Here is a 21,763-nt window from a genome sequence, read left to right on the forward strand (position 1 = left end):
AAAATCTGAACTAAGGGTCATCTGACACCCTGAAGTCAAGAAAGAAGTTTTGTCATGCACATAAAAGTTATAACTTGTTTAAAATACAGGAAAAATCCTAATCACCACACACATTCAAAAGATATTTTGCATATTTGTTTGTATTTTAAAACAGGGTTATGTAAGAACAAAATAATAGTCTGATATTACATTTTCCCATTATCAATAGGACTAGTCTTTCATAGCCAGACCTATCTCCACAGCGCTGTGTCAGCGCCTGCGAATGATCTGGCTGCACCCATTATCATTCTGCTATAGGGAAAAAAAGCACTCTGGCTCGTTTGTATTTCTTTAAACCAATCACAATCGTCTTGGGCAGATGCAGCAAAGGAGCCTCTGTAAAATAGAGTGATAACAGGGGAACTTGTTTTGGTGGAATGCTTGCACATGTGGAGGTGAGCACTGTGGCTAATTCCCTGCAATGAAAATGTCACAAAAATCAGTGAAAGACATATGTCAACTGTGTGATTGCACAATCCAAATTTTTCAGTGTGTAATTTGCTAGCTCAGAGGTTGTTGTTCTTTCCTGAAGCAAACAGGATTTTGAAAGCAGTAAGAGGCTGGTAGAGGAGGGGAATGCTGCGTGAGAAAATGACCAACTACAGGCTTATACCCACAGTCTACATGTAGTGAGTCTTACTACACTAAGATTTGCTTTATACCGCAATACACTGCTATTTTTTTATGTCCATATCCTCTGCACAGATGCTCAAGTGTTGAGGATGCTGACTTTTTCCCTGGAACATGCAACTTTAGATGCAGTCTTTTAGCATGATATAATGTATGTAGTCATCAAGTGCATATTTAAGACCCCAGCTGAAGTTAGCTGAACTAGATGACCAGCTACAGCTGATAAAATCTGCCACACACAGTCATTTCAAACAGCAAAAACTGACAGTTGTGGGCTAGAAATGAGAAGCCTGTTTATGTATGTGTCTGTTACAAGGAATTTCTACCACTGTTATAACTGTAAACTGCAATGATTGTAAAGTTTGATAAGCGTAGCCGCAGTGACTAAGGAGCACAGAGCTTCTCCAGGGGTCATTTGTCAAAATTTTGTAGTGTCTAGTATATGCTCTTGCAAACTATTCTAACTCAGACTTTCCAACTTGCTTCCAAAGAAGAGGTATGCTGAATCAAATTACAAGTTGTAAGCTTAGTGGTCACTGAAGTCATGTGACTGTGATGTTGTTCATTTTTAGCCTAACATTAGCTTTTCACTTCAGGCAACTGTATTTAGGCATCAAAAATCATAATAAAGGTGTTCATTTGTGAAGATTAGCTTGCTGAACAAAACATGCAAGTATCATCACAAAATCATTTCCTGCAACAATTCAAAAAATGGGTTTTTGTCCAAAGAACCAGGGTGATGCTAACTTCTGGGTTGGCCTACAAAAATACATCATCCCTGAAGCACTCTATTGCATAAATTCAGACATTATGCATGGGAAAAGAGTGCTTGTATATTAATAAAGACAGCCATTCCTCTAAAATTAAATATGTATGTACAGAGGTATCCGCTGTCTACTATCTATACACACCACAATATAGATGCATTAATGTTTTTTAACTGTCACAGGAACAAATCCAGTCACATGGATTTTGAGGGCCTCATCTGCCAACACACAAATAGAAAAATTCATAGCACCACTGAATGTAAACGAATCAGCTTTCCAATCTCTTTATAAGTGGCCATAGTAGGGACAGTACCACTCAAAATGAGATGAATTCATCTGGCTCTATGTTGGATGGTTCTTATCCTTAGCATTATCCAATCAAATTTCTCCAACACCCACCTTTTGTCTGGTTTATTTCTTACATGAAGCATAACTCATCTCTTTTAGATTAGCTCCTAGTTGGCAAAATGACCCATAAATTTCTTTTATGTTGTATTGGTGTTAGAGTGCTTCCCCTTTTCCAACAGCCTGAATAATTCTTTCCTCTCTGTATGTTTTATTGTACAGCAGAGATGTGCCACCATTGGCTGTCTTCAGCTCTGTGTACTGTGGTTTGTCTAACAGATTTATTACAAAAGCAGGGTTGACTTTCCTACAGAACCCATAACTTGGTCTCACACTGAAAAATTTAAGCAATTAGATTAAAATTAGATTAAAATAAAATGAATGATATTTTGATATAAACAATAAATTATAGTATCAAATGTATTGTATAAAATATAGATGTCTTTTTCTAAGCCTTACAACATTTGTCACACGGTTCATTCAGTGGTCAGGAGCCCTTCATGTCCACCGCCACTCCACTAAATCCTCAGCCCCCTAATCTCCCATAAACACTCCCTGACTGTGGAGCCTCCTTGGCAGTGCCAGCATGTGTGTGCCAGCCCCATATACCCATTAGCACCGTTAAGCCTCTGCTTCTAACCACCAACCCCTGCTCCTCACAGGAAAGGTGAATTTGTCTGATGATTACCTCACTTTGCAATATGGGTGGCGTTAATCCTCAACTATGGCAAGAAATCTTGAAAACAGAAAAAGTACTTATCCATCTTCAGTCTTAAGTCACCTGTCTTTAGCAGCAAAGGTTTGCATACTGCAGAAATTGAATTTAATTTGCTCTACATCCCTGTAGCTTCATCATTCGCCCTCCCCTTCATAACCCCACTTTTTTGCTCATTTTCATCCCTCTGCTTTATTTGCACGTTTATACTCCTCCCTCTCTAACCTCCTTTTCTCTGTCACCACACACACACACATACACACATACACCACTCTGATATTTTTTCCTCACTCACGCAGGAGCCTGTATTCCAGTTAACCAGATCATGCCAATCCTTCCATAAATAGGAAGTGTACAGTAAACAAAAATCAGAAGATGCTGCCAGTGCAATCAGAGAATATTTCTCTCCATTTCTTTTCAACTCCCCTCACAGCCTGTGCTCTGTGCCTCTCATACTCTCAGTGCACTGCAGCTCCTCCTTCCACCTCTCTCATCAGCTGCCCCTCCCTCTTCCTCTCTGTCTCTGCTAGGTGCAGCATGTATGTGAGCGTGTGTGAGCCAGCAGAGCCGCCTGTGTGTTTACATGTCAGCCTATCAGTGCTGCCGGATTTAGCGCATCTGGAGAGGACGAAGGCATTTCTCAAATGCCCCTCAGACAAGGGATTCTCATCGCTGCATATATCCCTCTTTCCCATTTGAATCTAGCCTGTCTTGAATCCTGCATCCCTGTCTCCATGCTTTCGGAGGCATTTTGAATTTCCTTGGCAACATGGAGCTGCCTGAATTAGAATTCTCTGCATGACAGTCCTGGTAAGTACTCAGTCTCTATGGTGGGCTTTGAGTACTGAGGCACTGGATCAGATTTATTATGGTGCAGTGGTGGGGCCAGGGGATCGCCAGGGAGCAAATTAACGTCAAGAATAAAATTGTGTATCGTAGGCATTATTCACTGAGGAGGGCTCCAGATCTTATTTGTGCTTTGTCATCCAGATGGGTTTCATTCTGTTGTGTGCTATGCAATCTGGGTTTGTACTGATGGAACACACACATGATGTGTGCATGTAATGTCTGAACACACAGCATGTAGCTTAGATAATTGGTATATACAAATACAGGTATATACTGTAAATATGATGCTGTATGTGTGTGTTTGGATGCAAGCAAACACACATATGTACTACCTTTTAATATCACAGCTGAAGGTGTGAAGCTGAGCAGGAGAGTGTCTGTTTTGTGTCTTCTCCCTGAGTGTTTTGTCAGGGTAGTTGTTGTTGCTCCCTAATCTGCCCTCATTAACATTCATGTTCCTTCAAATGCCAGTAAACTCCTCTAGACTCACACTTATTCATTCTCAGAAGCCTTGTGCTGTTGGCTATATCCTGTGGCAATGTGGGATCCTGTGCAGGTGTATGATTTGCCACAGGTTAGATAGATGGGTGGTGGTGGTGGTGGTGATGGGATGGGGAGGGTGGGCGACTTATGTATGATTATTTATGCAGGCCAATAAATGATCTCTCATAGTTTCATTTCCATTGCCTGTTATATTTGCATCTTCCTAATCATGGCTGCAACGCTTCAGCAGGCAGACAGCTATGAGGGGACTCTTCCTCTCTGTTTTTAATAGAGCAGTAACAACCTCTGCCAGCAACAGACCCCCAGCAGTCTCTAGGTGAAGGGTCTGCTTCTCACGTCAAGGCTTTATAAGCTAGACAAAGCTTTTAATTGGGCACCTGTAATCAGGTTATGATGGCTGATTGGATTTTTTTTTTTCTTTTTGGTTGTTATTTATGCATGTCACAGTGTGTGCACATTTGCTGCTCCAAAGCACTCAACACAATTCCAACGGACTGAAATGAGCAAAGCATTTTTATGACTGGAATTTGTGATTACATCTGGTGGGTAACTGAGGAATTAAAACTATCATTGTTACCGGGCAAACTGTTTTTCAGCAATGGACATATTAAGAGTATGAGGTCGTTCAGTTTGTTCTGTGTTCCAGTGTATGTGAATGTAAATGATATATCAGCATAAGCTGGTAATTATACAACCCATTCACCATTTATGGACATATAACAGCTGTGCATCAAGACTGGAGAATGTACAGTTCATATTTTATCAGGTTTTGATGGTAGAATTGCACATCAGGCACCACATTGGACGCTAGAGTGTTCCATTCACTGCCAACCACTGGCCAGTCAAGTAAGTCTAACACAAATTTCTCAAAACCAAGATCACTGATGGATGGCCAGAAATGCTGAGCAGCTCAAGAATATCTTGCCAATCCTTCTGTAGAAGGAGACCCCTGCAAGTAAAAAAAAAAAAGGTAACGTCAAGTAACATCGAAGGAGTAATACTATTGTTCAAATTTCCAAATATTGATTTTATATTTGGAGGAAATTGCGATTAATCATCAGAATGAGTGACTGATAAGCAGCTGTTTTGTCAGTGGATTAAAGTGCAGACTTAGTAGAACAACTAATACTTCATCTGCAGTATCTGTTTGGACTGTGAATCAACTGCTTCAGGTCATTAGAGTGTAACTTGCAGTTTTTGTAACAAAATCGTACACAATCGTAACAAAATTGTATGCAAATTAGTTCCACTATAAAAGCAATAGTGAAAGCAACCTGAGTCAAATGAGGATGATGTGGATGGCAGTGATGATGAATGGCTGCCAGAAAAAGAAGTATTGGTAAATGCTAGCAGTAGTGACAGTGGAGCTGAGGATGCTGAGGGAACTGAAGATGCTGAGAATCTAAAGTGTCAGGAGCAAGGTTCAATGTTTTTACATTGAGCTGTATTAAAATATGTGAACACATTAGGTTAACATTATTAGAAATTCATTATTCATTATTTTATACATTCAGCATAATATATAATTTTATTGACTGGTTTGTTAAATACATAGCTCTTCAATTAAAAACTCAAATGCATGCAGGCCACCCAAGTGGACATGTGAGAAACTCCTTGAAAAATTGTTTTAAAAAAGTTTAAATATTTTTTTCATGCCTTAAGAAGAATAGAAACACTTGACTGAGGATTTCATAATTCATGCATGAAAGGGTTACCTTATCCAGAACCCATACCACCTTATAAACGTCTAGCTCTTTAGCTGTTAAATGCTACTTTATGCTTACCAGCTAGTAGGGCTGAGCCGTTAATCAAAATATTTTTGAATTCAAATATGGCCAAGAACAATATCCAAATCACAAGATCTACAATTTTTTGATAAAGGTAAAATATGTCACAACATACCATATAAATGAAGCATTGTGATGTTACAGCGATGCCCTGGCCTACAAATCATATTCTCTAGATGCAAGGAATCATGCTTGTTTGGTACAGAACTCAACAACAACCACATCATCATCATTTTTATGTTTTTTTAATGTAATCACAATATAACATTATTGCATATTGTTCAGCCCTAGAGTACGGTGGATTTATTAGAGCTTTTTTTTTTTACTGAAAACAACTGCCTCCTGTAGCTGAAAACCATGGTGGTGACAGTGAACCAGTGAAGATATGGGCTGTGAAACCAAACCAACTACGTCGAGGGGAACTGCAGAGTCAGATGATGATGATTATGATGATGTGACCTTCTTCACAAATTTATTCGATCAGTATATAAATACTGACTATAGTACCTTTTACATTTTCCACAATGGAGCATAGCATGATGTTAACTCTCTACACTACTAACCATTTTGAGAGGATCTATACAATCAATGAGAACCAAACAATAACAAGCCATATTTAGGATGGGGTTTGTATTCAATTTACACTATTCAATTTCATTTCATGTGTTTTGCACAAAAACTGGTAATAAGCAACAGATGTATATGAGACTGATGATAGTCCAATTGGTAAACTAGCAAAACATACTTTGAGATACTCTTAGCTCAAACACCTCCACTGGAAATCAGGACCTATTGTTCAGAAACCTCTATAAGGCAAACAGCCCCCACTTCCAAGTGAGGCTGCTCAGTGGCAAACAGAATAAGAATAAATAAAGTTAAGGAAGGTTATATTCAACACCCCATGTTAATATATTTAAATTATCTATTATTACACTACTAGTAATACAATTAGCAATACCAGTACAATGACTAAGACAATGTAAACACACAAAAATAAGAGCTATGGAGCCTACAGTACCTTAGTCTGTTCCATACCAAATACAACAATACAGCTAGACACAATCAAAGTAGTGCTGCTGTTGATTTTTTCACAGTGCTTTGCTCCACACTGTCATAAGCTTAATATTCTGTGATGTAGCATTCTACATAATACTGAACAATAGCCAATTTTCTCACAGTAGGATCAAATGGGGATCATCAAAACCAAGGTAATGTTTTTATAGTAGGATTCAAGTTTTTTTTTTTTTTTTTTTTCCCCCAGTTCAAATGGAATATTCAAGCTGACAAATCTCACGTTAGAGAACGTAACAATCAACAATATTTGTAGGAAAATTCAAGGGAGACGTAAATGAGCATGCTGACATGAAAGCCACATGTGGCATTGAACTGTGAGCATAACAGCTAGATTTGTTCAAGAGTTCACTATATACTCCATGTGAGTAGCAATGACACAGAATAAATATTTTCACCTCCATCTGAAGCCTCTGTCTCTTATGGTTTAATTTTCTCATGTTTGATTTTGGGTTCTAATTATAGCCCATTTTATTTACAGCTAAAATCAGGGCAGCCCTGCACATAACAGTTCATTTGTGATGGCCCAGAAAAGAGCACTGTATAATCTGGCCAGAAAAGGGTCTAGGGTGTTACTATTAAAGCATTTTCTGAAACAAGATCTGTCGGGAATCAAGATGCTGCCACATAATGGGTAACATCAGCCACCTTGAAAAGGAAATGGTGAAAGTGATTGTGGTGAGGACTGCCAGACCACGTGTTTATACAGTGTCTGCTGGATGGTGAGGTAACAGACGGTGGCAGATCTGTCACAGGATACTCAAATTTGCGTCCAACAAATGTATTCAGAAGGTCAGAGTCCTGCTGCTCTGCAGCAGCCTTCCTCATTCAAATTTAATAATAACAGCTTTATGAAAAACATGAGACAGTCAGGGGCTAGTAGGATGGAGGACTAAAGTTGCCTCATGTTCATGCTCCTGGCTGGCTTCAAACTCCAGTATAGCAGAGCCCACAATAATATACACTGGAACTGATGGTGATGGTGGGAATTTTGCAGAGACTCTCTCTTCCCATTCATCTGTCTGTTCATCCCACCCTTCTGGTTGGTTGGTTCTGATAATGTATCTGACACCAGCGGTCTGGTTTCTTTTACCAGAAGGAAAGGACACAATGAATTCTGTATGCTCAAAACTGCAAGGCCTGGAGCAGTGCAAAATTAAGCCTTTGGAATCTTTATGTCATATTTCTCTGTCAACAACAAGGCTGATGCATTCCTGCAAAGAAACCAAGGCAAAGAATTTGGGGAAAGCAATTTTTAAACACTACTCAAATGAATGGTCTAAGTTTCGTTGGCACTCTAACTTTGTATTAGTACTGTAGCTGGTAATTATTGCCTGAGTGATTTGGTGTGAAAATCTCTCAAAATCTCCCATTGTGCCTTCCTAGAAGGACCGTAAGAGGCTTGTCTGAGGTAAAATTGCCTTTAGTATGGCATTTAGCTCTTTCTTTTCAATTCCAGTCCAAAACATCTTACATTCCCTGATGGTGAGTAGGGGATAAAGGTTTGTGTAATTTCCAGCTTATCCTACTTGGCTTTCAGGAGGAATGGGTGTTAATGAAGAAAGGAGGCTCTTTTGTAGTATTACTGTTAGACTTTGTCAATGAACCAAGAAAAAGATCTACATGGTAATGGTGTATAGCAGGTTAAGCAAACCACAAGGTTAATTTGAGGAACTGTTTTTCCAAGACTGTAATGTGGATCAGGATCATTTAGTTGTTTTAACATGGACCTAACTGATGTTCATTGTGAGACAGTAAAAGTCCAACAGGATGCAAATATGTCAGTCATGTCTTTAACTTCATTTCAGTATATTAAAAAAATATGTGTTGTGCCAAAATGGAATGTACAATTAGGAATGACAGGTTGCATGACACTTAAAAAAAAAAAAAAAAAAAAAAATATATATATATATATATATATATATATATATATATATATATATATATATATATATATATATATTGTTAATTGTTTTGGTTCACCAGCCCGTCTGGTTGAGTCTCTCTGGCTCTCGCTGACCCCCCATGGGCAAAACCGTGGGCAGCTGCTTCCAGCTCAAAAGCTTCCAGCTCAAAAGCTCCCACACACATACTGACTGTGCACTACCTGCCCAGTGTGAAATGGCAGAGTCGGAGCCAGTATCTTTTGGAGAGTCGAGTGCCTGGTAAAGACAGTTGAACATCTTAGGGACCCCAAATAGACCTAGAAAATAAAAGACCAAACTGGCGCTAAAATGAAAATGATTACAGGACTATTTCTCACATGGCTGGGCAGAGAGTCCAAAAGAATTCAAGTGTAGAATCCAAGTTTATATTGAATGACTTAGTAACCTTTTGGCTCACATTAGTCACAAGAACTCCATAGTACTTAAAGGCTGTTAGGCTATTGCTGTGTTCTGAAGTCTACTTTCTGGATCTGTTGGTCAAAACTGCTTAATGCAGATTTAAAATAAAACCAACAATTCTGCAACTGCAACTGGACCCATGAAAAATAAAAGCTGAAAATATCTCATGTTTGCATTGTTGGAAGTCAGCAAATACTTTGTTTTAAATGTTGTGTTTATAGACCGTTTTGTCCCTACACTGTAATGATGCATAGGTGCTTCTAAATCCATCCTTCAAAACTGATAAACATACATTTCATATTTGACCTAATCCAACTACATAAAACCAAGAGTGGTTACATATTGTAACCTCTGGACACAGTTGGAGCTTTCTGAGGCTCTATAGGTCTATCATCAGCCAATTGGGATGACAATTCAAGTTCCCTGACAGCCCAACTGTTGTCCCAACCATTGGGGTGAACAGTACCAAAAAGTTTGCTAATTTTGCTTTTGTGCATTTTTTCAATACAAATGCAATCAAGACAGGCGTTTACTATTACATTAACATATATTAAACATATGGGATAGAAAGAATTCTAAGGCACTCATGCAGAGTTCTGAGTATAGTAAAAAGCTTTTATTCAAAGCTGACACCCACGTTTCAGCAGGAGGCTTCTTCGGGCGTGACATGTAGGTGTCAGTTGAGAACTCTCAGTGCTTTGGATTTCCCTTTTGTTTTTGCACATGCCTCTAGCCCTCAACTCTGAACAGCAATTTCATAAATTTTGGATTTTATTGTTTTATGTAAGTTTATACGTTCTAATAGGTCTCCGGTGCTCTGAGATGCTAACGTGCCACAATAAATTTTGGGATTTAGAGTCCTTGCATGCATGGCAGAGGCCCCAGGCCACATGTGTTCTCTTTACGTGTGGATGTGTGGCCAAGCTACATGTTGTTGTGGCATACTGATCATTTGTAACTTTGAGAACTCGCACACAGCGTGGTGCAGACCACTATGAGCTTCAGCGCAAGTCCATCAAAATCAAAAACACGCTGCATAACAGCTGACAGCATTAGGTGAGGTTAGTAAAGCACGATGAACTGGAGAAGAGTTGTGTGAGCTGTTTTAATGTTGTTGTGGCATAGTGAACCAGTGAAAGTTGTTGCTGTTGCACCTATTAGTGGGGGTTTTTTTGTTTAAATTGTTTTATTTTAGTTTGCCTTGGTTGTTGCAGTGTTTTTAGAGAATAGCTGTGTTACTGTCTCTTGCTAACTGTGTGCTTGTTTCAGCAGTGATCCACACCAGTTATTTTATCTTGTGTTACTCCTGGGAATCATAATGGGCCTTTCTCACAGCAGACATTTTGACTTGTCACACCAAGAAAAGTTGTTGTTCCTAATAACGTTAACAATGGCTGCACAATGCTGAAACCTAACCAGCTAAATGAAATTCAGCCATCACTATTATTTATCCCTGTGCTTTTCCTACTGTCAAAATGTCTTCTGTGAAAGAGGTCTTTTCATATGATTTCAAGGATCTAAGGATAGAGGGTGTTGGATGCTGTACAGATTGTAAAGCCCACAGAGGCAGATGTGTGATATGTAAATAAAACTGAACTACTGAAAATAGTGCTCACTGCTGACTAAATTGTCTAAAGAAATGTTGTGGCAGCAAATGGTTAACTGATGTTTATCAGTTTTTTTTTTAGGTGCACTACTGAGGATGGAGAATCAAAGATGATTAGATTAGTGTCGTCCACTGACAACACAAGAGATGAGAGAGGCCTTCTGATCTTGAAGCTGATTATTTCCAGATCAGTAGTATAGAGGATGAATATGTGAGAACAATAAAATATACTGACTTGCTATTGGCCAATAGTCTTGGGGTGCCTCTGAATATAACACTGGTCCTGTGGAGGTTTGTACACAGTCTGCAGTACTAACATGAGCGGCCATGCCCCTTAAAATATGAACAATTAATTTTCAAAAGCACATACCTAGCAAGGTGAGAAGTGAAATGGGTTGCAGTGCTCACTGTAAGTTCACATTAATTAGTGCTTTATTGTGTGAGAAATAATGTAGTTTTATTTGTATATGTTTGTTTAATTCAAAAAGCAGCTTTTCATGTGGTGATACCAACCATTTTAGTATTTATAAGATTTGGGATTAAATAAGTATTGCATTACAATAAAAGCCTGCTTGGCCAGCCTCCACCACTACCAGCTATGATTACTGACAGCTGGATGAATGCTGTGTTGGTCAGAGTGCAGTAAAGGTGCTTAGAGATGGACAGAGTCAAATGGAAGGCGTAATGGAGACCTTTATTTTCACTTGCATTAACTACAGTTGTTGGTGATGCTTAGGTTGAGAAGAGGCCTCTGTGATCAACTACTCCATGTCACTTGGCATCTTCGAGACCATTCATCTACAGTGTAACCTGTCAAACTGAAAACTATCCAGCATGAATGCTGAAGCTTCTGTATCTCCCTGAATTTTTTAGAGAAGCACACTCAGGATTTTTTTTGTCCAAACTGCACATCTATTCATTTCAGTAAATTCACAGTCCTCTGCTCCACATCACCATAAGATTCTCTAAAGCCAATACTAACATATTAGCTCATTCTTGTACACTTTCAATGATTATTTTATGCCCAAGCAGCTGTTTGGTGAACACGAAAAGATTTCCAGCTAAATACATCTAAATCTGTGGCTTCTCTCCCCACTTTTCTGTGCCAAGGTACTTTTTTGTGATATGTACCATATTCTGATTCTGTGGTCATAATTACTTCCACAGTGGCATGGAGCCTCATAGTGCATACTGTGACTTTGACACCCCTTAAATTTCTGTGCTTCTTAAAGAGAACACTTCAGAAGGCTAGCATTGCAGGAAAAAAATGCTTAAAAACTGATGTCTATGTTGCACCCAAATTGTTTGGCTTTGGAACACTTATCCTGGATTATGAGGCATGAGGTGTTTTGAGTAGGTTTGCAGTAATTTAGTTCCCACTACACACACAAGTATCACTGCCAGGCCCTTTTGTTTTGAAGCAGGCTGTTAGAGAGCTACAGTATGAGAATTTATTGTGTGTTATGGAGACATTTTAATTTTTATGCCACGAACCTTTCCTTCAAAAACAGGCTTCTGTGTATTTGCTCATGATCACTGCAATTATCTGGAATCCTCTAGTTCCTCTTGACATCATCTCCTTTCAAAATAAGTATGGGTGTGGGTATATTCTGTGCAGTAACTTCTCAGGCAAAAGTGTATGCCTTTCTGGCTGAGAGCCCTGCTAGCTAAAGGATACTGCTGTCAAAAAAAAGAAAGATGGAGAGAGTTCGCTGACCTCATGCAGGTGTGTTTCTGCATCTCAACAGGAGTAGTTCCCATGCACTGAACCATTTTGTCCCTCTCTAAGCATTTGATCCTGGCATGGTGGATCATCAGACCATGCAGTTTCCTTCTTAGGTTTGCAGGGGTTGTTACCTTTATCTTAGGCTTCCATGGAGGATTTGTTTTCATGGGATTTCTCATATCAACTGCTTACTCTTCTGGAGGATGCAGATTAGCTGTCAACCTTTGCTGCTATACCGTTCTGAAGTGTTGTTCATCCAACAAGTATTTATTGTAATTATTATTGCAGGTCATTGTATATTTGTAATATCATTACTGTTAGTATGTTAAGCTGTTGCATGTGTAGATCTGTATATGTTAGAGATTTTGCTTCCAACTAAATATTTCCATGCCAGTCATGATGCAGTGAATTTGAGGCCAGACATAAACATATAATTTTGATTTGTTAAGAAAATTAACTGACCTGAGATGCAACCTTTTGTATTGATTACTTACTGAAAAACACTGACAACCTTTGCTGTTTAGATATCATGTAGTACAGGTATAGCAGACTCCTTAAAGAGTCTATAGATATTCTGAAAGACTTGTCCACTGTGATATCCCACAGACATTGTCACTTCTAGGCAGCCTACATTGTTTGTTTGCTTTTTGACTTTTAAATGTTTGCTTCAAATTTGTTAGTTGAACACAAACATACCAGTGGAAGCAATCTTCATCTTTTAAATCCTATACATATTCACTCTGTTACTTTGCAACAGCTGTAGCTTCCTTTTTGTTTTATCCTCACTATTCTCTAAACAGGCACAGAATAATCAAAGCTGTTTGGGATATGTTTGCTACCGAACAACAAGCTATGTATAAAAGGGATGCTAATGAGCACACTGTTCATGACTATAATGAAGTTGTAGAAGTTGTCTAGTAAGTACAATCATTTATGAACTGTCATAAACAGAAATTAAAGCATTACATTCAAACGTGTGGTGTCCAAGAGAAGCTATAGACTGTGTCTGACTTGCTTAAGGAGATTAAGTTTTGTAATACACACTGCAAAAAACAGACACAACAAACTTTGACCACTTTGAAGACATCACAGCTATTTTCATTTTCACTTAATGGTGGTTCCCTGCCACTGAATGCTCACATGTATAAGGCTGTGACACCTTATGAAAAAAGTAATGTAAATGCATCTGAATCACACACTACTACAAAGGTGGGTCATATTATTGAATCCCAATGAGCAGCATTTGTCAGAACAAATCACCTGTGCCCGAACTGCAGACGCATCAATCAAAAACAAATAGCTAAATTATTCAATACATCAAGGGGAATACTCTCAGAACTCAAGCTGCACTGATGATTCATGACAGCGGTCACAAGCTGAAAACTATCAGACTGAAGCATGATAGACAAAGTGAATAGTTTATAGGGAACTGACAAATAATGCAAATTGGTTTCCAACTAATGACAAAGCCTTTTATTTGCAACTACGATTGGTTACTTTAGAGACAGTCATTTTTTATGGACTAATTACATTATTTTGTCTGCCACCCCCATCTAGAAAGGTAAAATAATCATTCCTTTCAGTTCTCCTTTTGATGTAAATATCCCAACAGTCCTTCCAACATTACACTACACAACAAAGGCACTTAGCAATAACTTAAAACAACCAAAGGGTATGTATGCACCGATGCATATAGCTCATTTGTCTGCAAGCTGCTCGCAGACATTCAGTGACCCATTAGCAGTGTACACCTCTCTCTCTGTCTGCCCTGTATCAAACTGCACAGCATCATAAGAGAGGAGACACAGAGATTTAAGGCAACAGGAGACTAATGGTGAGCCAAGACATGTTTCTGAGAGATGACTGTGACAGGGTGAGAGGTCCGTGGAGAAAATGTGAGCAGTCATAGGAGAGAAGGGGAGAAAAGGCTTGTCCTCTCATACTCTTGCACAATACTATCAAAAGAGCAATGGAGAAAATCAAGGTGGGGACAAAGAATATATGGAGCAATAGATTAAAATAGTATTTTTTTTTCTTGAAATACTCCAAATATATAAAGACTAAAAACAATTTACAAAAGGCACTGGGCTATTGTAATTGAGAGGTTATTTGGCAACTCCTCTCTTTTTCTTTTTCCAGAATTTCAGCTCAAGGTCAAAACAAAGAGGTGATACAGTGAGTAGATCTGGGCAGTAAGGCCAAATTACACAGATAGTACCCCTGCCCTTACTACACTCTGAATCATAAATCATTCATGATACTCTTGCATTTGCTTGTTTTCGATTAGCAATGACATCAGTGAGCCTCATCCTCATTTATATTCCTGACTTGACAATATAAAATCGTATTCTGTGTCAAAAAGATAAACATGTCACCCTTTTTCAGCACTGAGTATCTTAGTAATATTTCATTTCATTCCAAGGTTTAGCATCTGAGATTTTTGTCTTTATATGAACTAAAATGCAGTTTGTCTGTTTTAGAAAATATTTCACAATCCCATTGGAAAAACCGTCATGCTATTAGTGAAAAGACAGAAAGGAGTGGGAGGCTGCAAAGGAGCTGGTACTGGTAGACACTTTGGTTTTCATTCTGACAGTGTGCTTTTTACAATGCCCCATACACACTGGACTGATGCCCAACACATCTGACATATGCAGCCAACAGAAATTAACAGTTGTGGAGGAAGTGAAAATGGAAGCTGCAATTACTGTTCCATTGGAACTACTCAGACCACAATCCAAGCTGCCTCAGCCCCATGACTTTAATTCACTGAGAGTGATGTATAATTTGTGTTGGTGCAATAAAAGCAGAAACATTCTAATCTTCACTATCAAGTTCAATACTTTTTTAAAGCTACAACAGCATAGTAGACAGCCAAAGAGGTTCTAAAAAGCATTACACAGATCATTTTAAGCACAACAAACTTCGAAACTCATTCACTACCAAAAACACTTTTGTGGTGAATGAGTTATGGAAAAATCCACAGTGTCTATCCAGCTCCCATATATTACAACAACATGATGATTATTTGGAGATACTTTATACACTTTTCATGATGGAATTTACGCTTTGAAAATATAGACATATTTCTTTACATCGCTGTTTATTGTTTAAAAATTTTATGATAATATGGAATTTAAATTCCCAGTTGTAAAGTACTATTTGTTTATCACATTAACATTTGGCTGTTTTTTACACCTTAAGGCATTCATATGTTTTTGTGTCCACATATAAATGTCTGAGTAAAAACATCAATTAAGTCCAAGTTGACATTATGTAAACAAAGCAGTGATGAGGCCAGTCCTCATGATAAAAAGAAATCACAGGGTCATTTCTCTTACTTTTCATGAGGCTCTTCTAAGAGTGTATCCCACAGATAAAGCTGTGACTTAAATCACATGATTGATGTGAGAAGCAGAGCTTGAAGGTTTTAGCAAGTTAAAGTGCCCCTGACTCAAAATCAAATAGGGGTTTAAAGTCCTCTGACAATCTCCCTCTCTCCATTTATCACCACTTGGCAGAAATCTCTGTTTTATATCGCTGCAAGGTCAACAGCTCAGCAGTGGCATAGGATGTGTTAAGTTTGCAAATGTTTCAGGAAGTCACTTAAAGGTGTACAATGGCATTTTTGTTAATGGTTTGTATGAGCATGGACAATGTGTTACTGACATTGGCAGTAATTGCTTTCAGCACACTCAAAAGTCAGATGTGCAGCAGGGCAGTTACAGTGTGTGACCAAGCCCTTTTATTGATTGGCTGATTTCATTACTTCTGAGGAAAGTCACCATAATGAAATTTTATGCAACAAAAGGGGCAAGGTGAGCAGATGAAAGCAGAATTGTGATTTTCCTACACTTAAAAGTTATGAAAATAGATTTTGCAAAGGTTTTAAGATTTATGAAACGTATTCTGCTCATACTGCAGGTTATGTTGAGAGAAGCGCTAAAATGTGCCTGCAACTTGGGGGGACTCATTAGTATGAGATGGTGGTTTATCATTAATTTGTGAATTGCATAGCAATGGTTGATTAAGCTGTTATGGTACAGTATCTTATGTAACGTCACAGAAAAATATTTCAATTATATATTTTTCCATGAAATATAAGAGAGGCATTTCACGAAAACAATTGAAGTTACAATATATTTGTATACATTTGAACAGCCATATCTTCCCATATCAGTAAACAGACAAAGCTTTCAGTTCCCAAAATGTTAAAAAAAAAAAATTGTGTTCATCATTACCATAGTTATTAATGCATCCATTAAAAATCAAAATGCGATAAAGGGCTGAATGGAATCCTGTCTTGTTTTGTCTTTTTGTGTAGAACATTTTCAGTTTGGTATTGCTGTCAGTTCTGTGCTACCATTCCACTGCACCAACCCCCTCTTTTCCATGTCTCCACAGGTAAGAAGTAGGATGGTGTCTGGGGAGGCAGGGGGGCACAGCTACTTGGTGGCGTGCTGGCAGCCCATCCTGATCCTGATGCTGGGCACCGTCCTTTCTGGCTCCACCACCGGTTGCCCCTCCCGATGTGACTGCAATGCTCAGGAGCGTTCAGTTGTGTGCCATCGACGGAGACTGGCAGCTCTTCCTGAAGGCATCCCCACTGAGACAAGGCTGCTAGACCTCAGCAAGAACCGTCTGAAAATTCTGGGGCCTGAAGAGTTCATTAATTACCCTCAGCTGGAGGAGCTGCAAATGAATGAAAACGCAATCTCAACCATTGAGCCTGGGGCTTTTAGCAACCTTATGAACCTTCGGACTCTAGGTTTGCGCAGCAACGAGCTGAAGCTCATCCAGCTAGGGGTCTTCACTGGCCTGACCAACCTCACTCAGCTGGATATTAGTGAGAACAAAATTGTCATTCTGCTCGACTATATGTTCCAGGAGCTGTACAACCTGAGGGCTTTGGAGGTTGGTGACAATGACCTAGTATTCATCTCACCCCGATCATTTCATGGCCTCAGCAACCTTGAAAGCCTAAACATTGAGGGATGCAATCTGGCCTCAGTGCCCACTGATGCCCTTAGCCATCTGCATAACCTGTTGTCACTCCGATTACGTTATCTCAATGTAACTGTCATAAGGGATTACTCCTTTAAGAGGCTGTATCGGCTCAGAGTGCTGGAGATTTCTCATATGCCTGCCCTGGATACCATGACCCCAAAATGTTTGTTTGGACTCAACCTCACATCACTGTCCATCACAAACTGTAATCTCACCGTCATCCCCTACCAAGCCATCAGTCACCTAAGATATCTCCGGTTTTTGAATCTGTCATTCAATCCAATTCATACGGTGGAAGGGAACCAACTGTTCAATCTACAGAAGCTCCAGGCTTTTCATTTGGCTGGTGGAAGATTAGTTGCCATTGAGCCCTACTCCTTCCGAGGACTCAACCACCTCCGTGTACTCAATGTATCCAGCAACAGCTTGAGCACCCTGGAGGAGTCTGTCTTTCACTCAGTGGGAAACCTGGAGACCCTGGCTTTATACGACAACCCACTGGCCTGTGACTGTCGCTTGCTCTGGGTCTTTCGCCGCCGGTGGAGGCTCAACTTCAACAGACAGCAGCCCATGTGCACTTCACCTGAGGTTGTGCAAGGGAAAGAATTCAAGGACTTCCCAGACATCCTCCCTTCTGACTATTTCATCTGCCAGAAATCAAAGATCATGGATTATAAAGTTCAAGAAAGCCATGTGGATGAAGGAACTACGGTCTATTTCACTTGCCAAGCTGAGGGTGATCCAGCCCCAGTGATAATGTGGCTATCCCCTAAGAAGGAATACATCACTACCAAAACTGTGGGGTCTAGACTTTCTGTGTCTAATGAAGGCACATTGGAGGTGCGTTATGCCCAAATCCAGGACAACGGCACATACATGTGCATTGCAAGCAATGCAGCAGGCAATGACACCAAAGCTGCTCACCTTTTTGTGCATAGCTACTCCCCCAATTGGCCCCACCAGCCAAACAAAACATTTGCCTTCATTTCCAACCAGCCCAGCGATGAAGGTGCTAATGTGACTCGGGCCACAGTTCCATTTCCATTTGATGTAAAGACACTCATCATTGCAACCACCATGGGATTTATCTCTTTCCTCGGAGTTGTCCTCTTCTGTCTTGTGATATTATTCCTCTGGAGTAGAGGGAAAGACAATACTAAGTCAAGTATAGAGGTTGAATATGTGCCACGTAAAGAGGAAACAGAGGAGGCCAGTCCAACTGAGGCACCCATACAATTCAACATGAAAATCATGTGAACCTCTAAAGGAGGCCATGTAAGCTTAAAAACTGCAGTCAGGATGCATACTATCTTCGCTTCAAATATGTACTCAGTTTATGAGCGATAGAAATTGCACAGCAGCAAATGCATCTTGACACTATACCCTAGACTTTTTTTTTTTTACTTCAGGGACTGAATCTTTAAAGCAAATGTTGAATTTCAAATATTACAATTTCTGTAAATTTGTATTGGCAATACTCAATCAGTATGTTAACATGCATTCAAAAACTGTGTGTAACCACATTAAGGTAAGAGTTAGAATGAAGCACATGGATCAGATGGATTTCCCTAATAAACAGAGTTTACTGTATGAAGAATGTTTCTATCAGCACAAAATAAGTTTGCTATCTTTTGCTTTGATAGATGTACAAAGCACAATAACCTCCTATTAGAGTTCTTTTTTTACCTTAAATCATAATTTGAAAGCGCAGTTTCAGTTTTCTTTTGTCCCATCACAAACAATTGATCGATGTGGAATGAAATTAGGGTAATTTCTAAACAAAGAGAAAAAGAAAAGAATGATATAGTCATATTTTGAGAGAAAAAAGATGTACTTTCAAGAAAAGGCGTTCAGTTCTGAAGATAAACAGTCAGTGCTACAACACTAAAGAATAATTTTTAGAATAAGGTCATATAAGGAGAAAGAAGTTGTAATGTTTTGAGAGTTGTAATATCACCAGAGGATATAATGTTTTAAAAAAAACACACATGGGTCTCAATTCTCTGAAATTGAAATTTTCAAATCATTAGAGGAGTGAGTGTACCTCACCACCCGTCGTGTGTCAATGAGCATTGGCCTTTAACTATTTTCCAACATCATTAAATTGTGTTTTGATGTTTTCTCTGCCCATTTTGGCACTGCTGTCTGGAAGAAACAGAAATTTCAAGCAGTAGCCTGTATCTCCATTAGTTGTCACAGACAAGTGATTTCAATTTTACTGTGTCTATCAGTTATGATAACTGGAGTATTTCCTTAATCTGCTAAGAGTCAAATTAGAAATGTGCATGTTAACATACTGAATAAGATAAATAAGCCAGTCCTACAGTATGTGCTCCCTTCTGCCAACAAAGGAAGTCTGTCATTAAATGTATTGACTTGTTCAGCTATACATATTTTTTCTGTATTTTATTCTTTCCTTGTACATTATGCTGTTGCACAATAGTAATGCTTTTGATGGCTGTGGGTTTTGAACATATTACAATCTACAGAGCAGATTAAATATTCAGTAAACCTGTTTTTGATGCAACTAAACCAAAAGAGAGTGTAACTACTTTTCAAAGTGTATATAAAACTACCTTTGAAAATCATCAGTTTAACAATTTATCATCAAGTGTAACAAAAGGTAATTTGTTTACCCACTTGGCAGCTCAATAAGCGTGAGCACTCTGCCCAAGTCCTGAGGTTATATTGTCACCAGTGCATCTCAAAAATGGTGACATTATTCATTTGTTGCCTTAAGTAACCCATTTTCCAGCTTTCAGCTGAGCAATACCCAGTATTTATATGTAAAATGGAATTTTATGCCTCATAAGGATTTTATGTTGTAATTAATTTCACAGTCAAGGTCTGCTCTGAAGATAATGTGTTCATTAACTTAAAAATACTTGTTTAAATGGGGTGGGCAGATGGAAATTCTATTAAAATAAATAACATTTTATACTATGGGGTGCTTATTTTATGTTAATCTGCTATAAAAATGAATGTGAAGACACATTTTTCATCACTAACAGAAGTACTCTCCTGTGCTGCAAGTACTGTTCACTGATCTTGTTGCTTTACTTAAGTGGCACACAATGAATCACACTTCTAGAAAACCTCTTAAATTCTCATCTCACTGCGGTCTTTTAATGTTAGTACTTGCCAGTTTGGCCATGAAATCATGTAATGCATTCAGACCTGGTGGTACTGCTATTGCATACAAACTTCAACCAAAATGGCATGTCAGCTTGAGATAATGTTAGACCATGGTATCAAACATGGCTCAATTTTCATCAGTTTAAGCTGCATATACATTTCAGCTGCCCTTTAGGCTTTTGCTAATATCAATACATGTTAGCATGATATATGACTGTGGTGCACAAGTTTGCACAATGTGTGGCTGAGGCTCCCTATGGGTCACAAGGAGCACTAGAGAAGAATTGGAGTTTTATACTCAATAACCTTGGACCACAAGTCCGTACAAAACATTTCTAAATACTGTGTAAGGTAAGTGTGTTAGCAGTCATGAGTGCTGCTAAAAGGCTTTTATTACATGAAATAACACTGCATGACAAATATATAGTGCTTACACAAGTGTAAGTAAGCAGAGGTTTTCTCAGTCACTCCTGTCTGAGTACATCCCTGGATGTGTCTTGTTTCATTCAAAAAAAACAAAACAAAAAAAACACTGCTACAAAGGTAAAGAATGTTGTGAAAGTGACTCAAGGAATAGCATCTGTAAGAATTCAGGCACAGGTTTGTACTGACTGCCAAAGGCTCCCTGAAAAGAGAAGCAACATGAAATGATACTTTGTTGCTTCGTAAAGCTAACTAACCAACCTCACACTCCTGATTGAATGCGAATGTGAAAGCACCAAACATTGTTTCTCTTTGGAACTTTGATAATCTGGGTTATATGGTTTGATGGATAGAGCAAAAAAAGGCAGCAATAACACTTGTAAAAGCCAGAAAGTAGGAGGACAAAAAGGAAAATGGGTTTTAAGAAGGTAAAAAAGCATCTGACCACAAAATAGTTTTGTTGCAGTGTCTACAGAGAAAAAACCCTCACTTTTTCCTGTTATAGAATTTGACTGGTTTAAAAATATTAACTTATACTGTAACCTCTTTTCTTTATTTCTGGTGGGCTGACACCAAAACTGGCTATCTACTATGATTGATGAAAATTCCATTCCACTACCACACTCCATTGCAGCTGCACTAGAAACATGACATGACAGCAACTGGAGGCTCTCCAGTAGCTGGTTTGTAATGGTGTTTAAAAGGATAACATTTTATTTATATCTCAATTTCAAGCAAGAGAAACTTGCAGGCCACACTTTATGGAATTACAGCTGCACTCTGGCTCATAAAGAGACAAGCAGTGAGCAGCCAT

General features: G+C 38.8%; 1 protein-coding gene across 1 annotated transcript; it reads left to right on the top strand.

Moving 5' to 3' along the window:
- Positions 1-2,989: 2,989 nt before the first annotated feature.
- On the top strand, positions 2,990-20,329 carry lingo1b (leucine rich repeat and Ig domain containing 1b). The gene is made up of 2 exons (XM_018683369.2): positions 2,990-3,306; positions 16,789-20,329. Exons 1-2 carry the CDS (start codon positions 3,295-3,297, stop codon positions 18,646-18,648), a joined length of 1,872 nt encoding a protein of 623 aa, XP_018538885.1. The 5' UTR covers positions 2,990-3,294; the 3' UTR covers positions 18,649-20,329.
- The last annotated feature ends 1,434 nt before the right edge of the window (positions 20,330-21,763 follow it).

This window comes from Lates calcarifer, linkage group LG2, assembly GCF_001640805.2.
Source record: "Lates calcarifer isolate ASB-BC8 linkage group LG2, TLL_Latcal_v3, whole genome shotgun sequence".
Classification (NCBI taxonomy): Eukaryota; Metazoa; Chordata; class Actinopteri; family Centropomidae; genus Lates; species Lates calcarifer.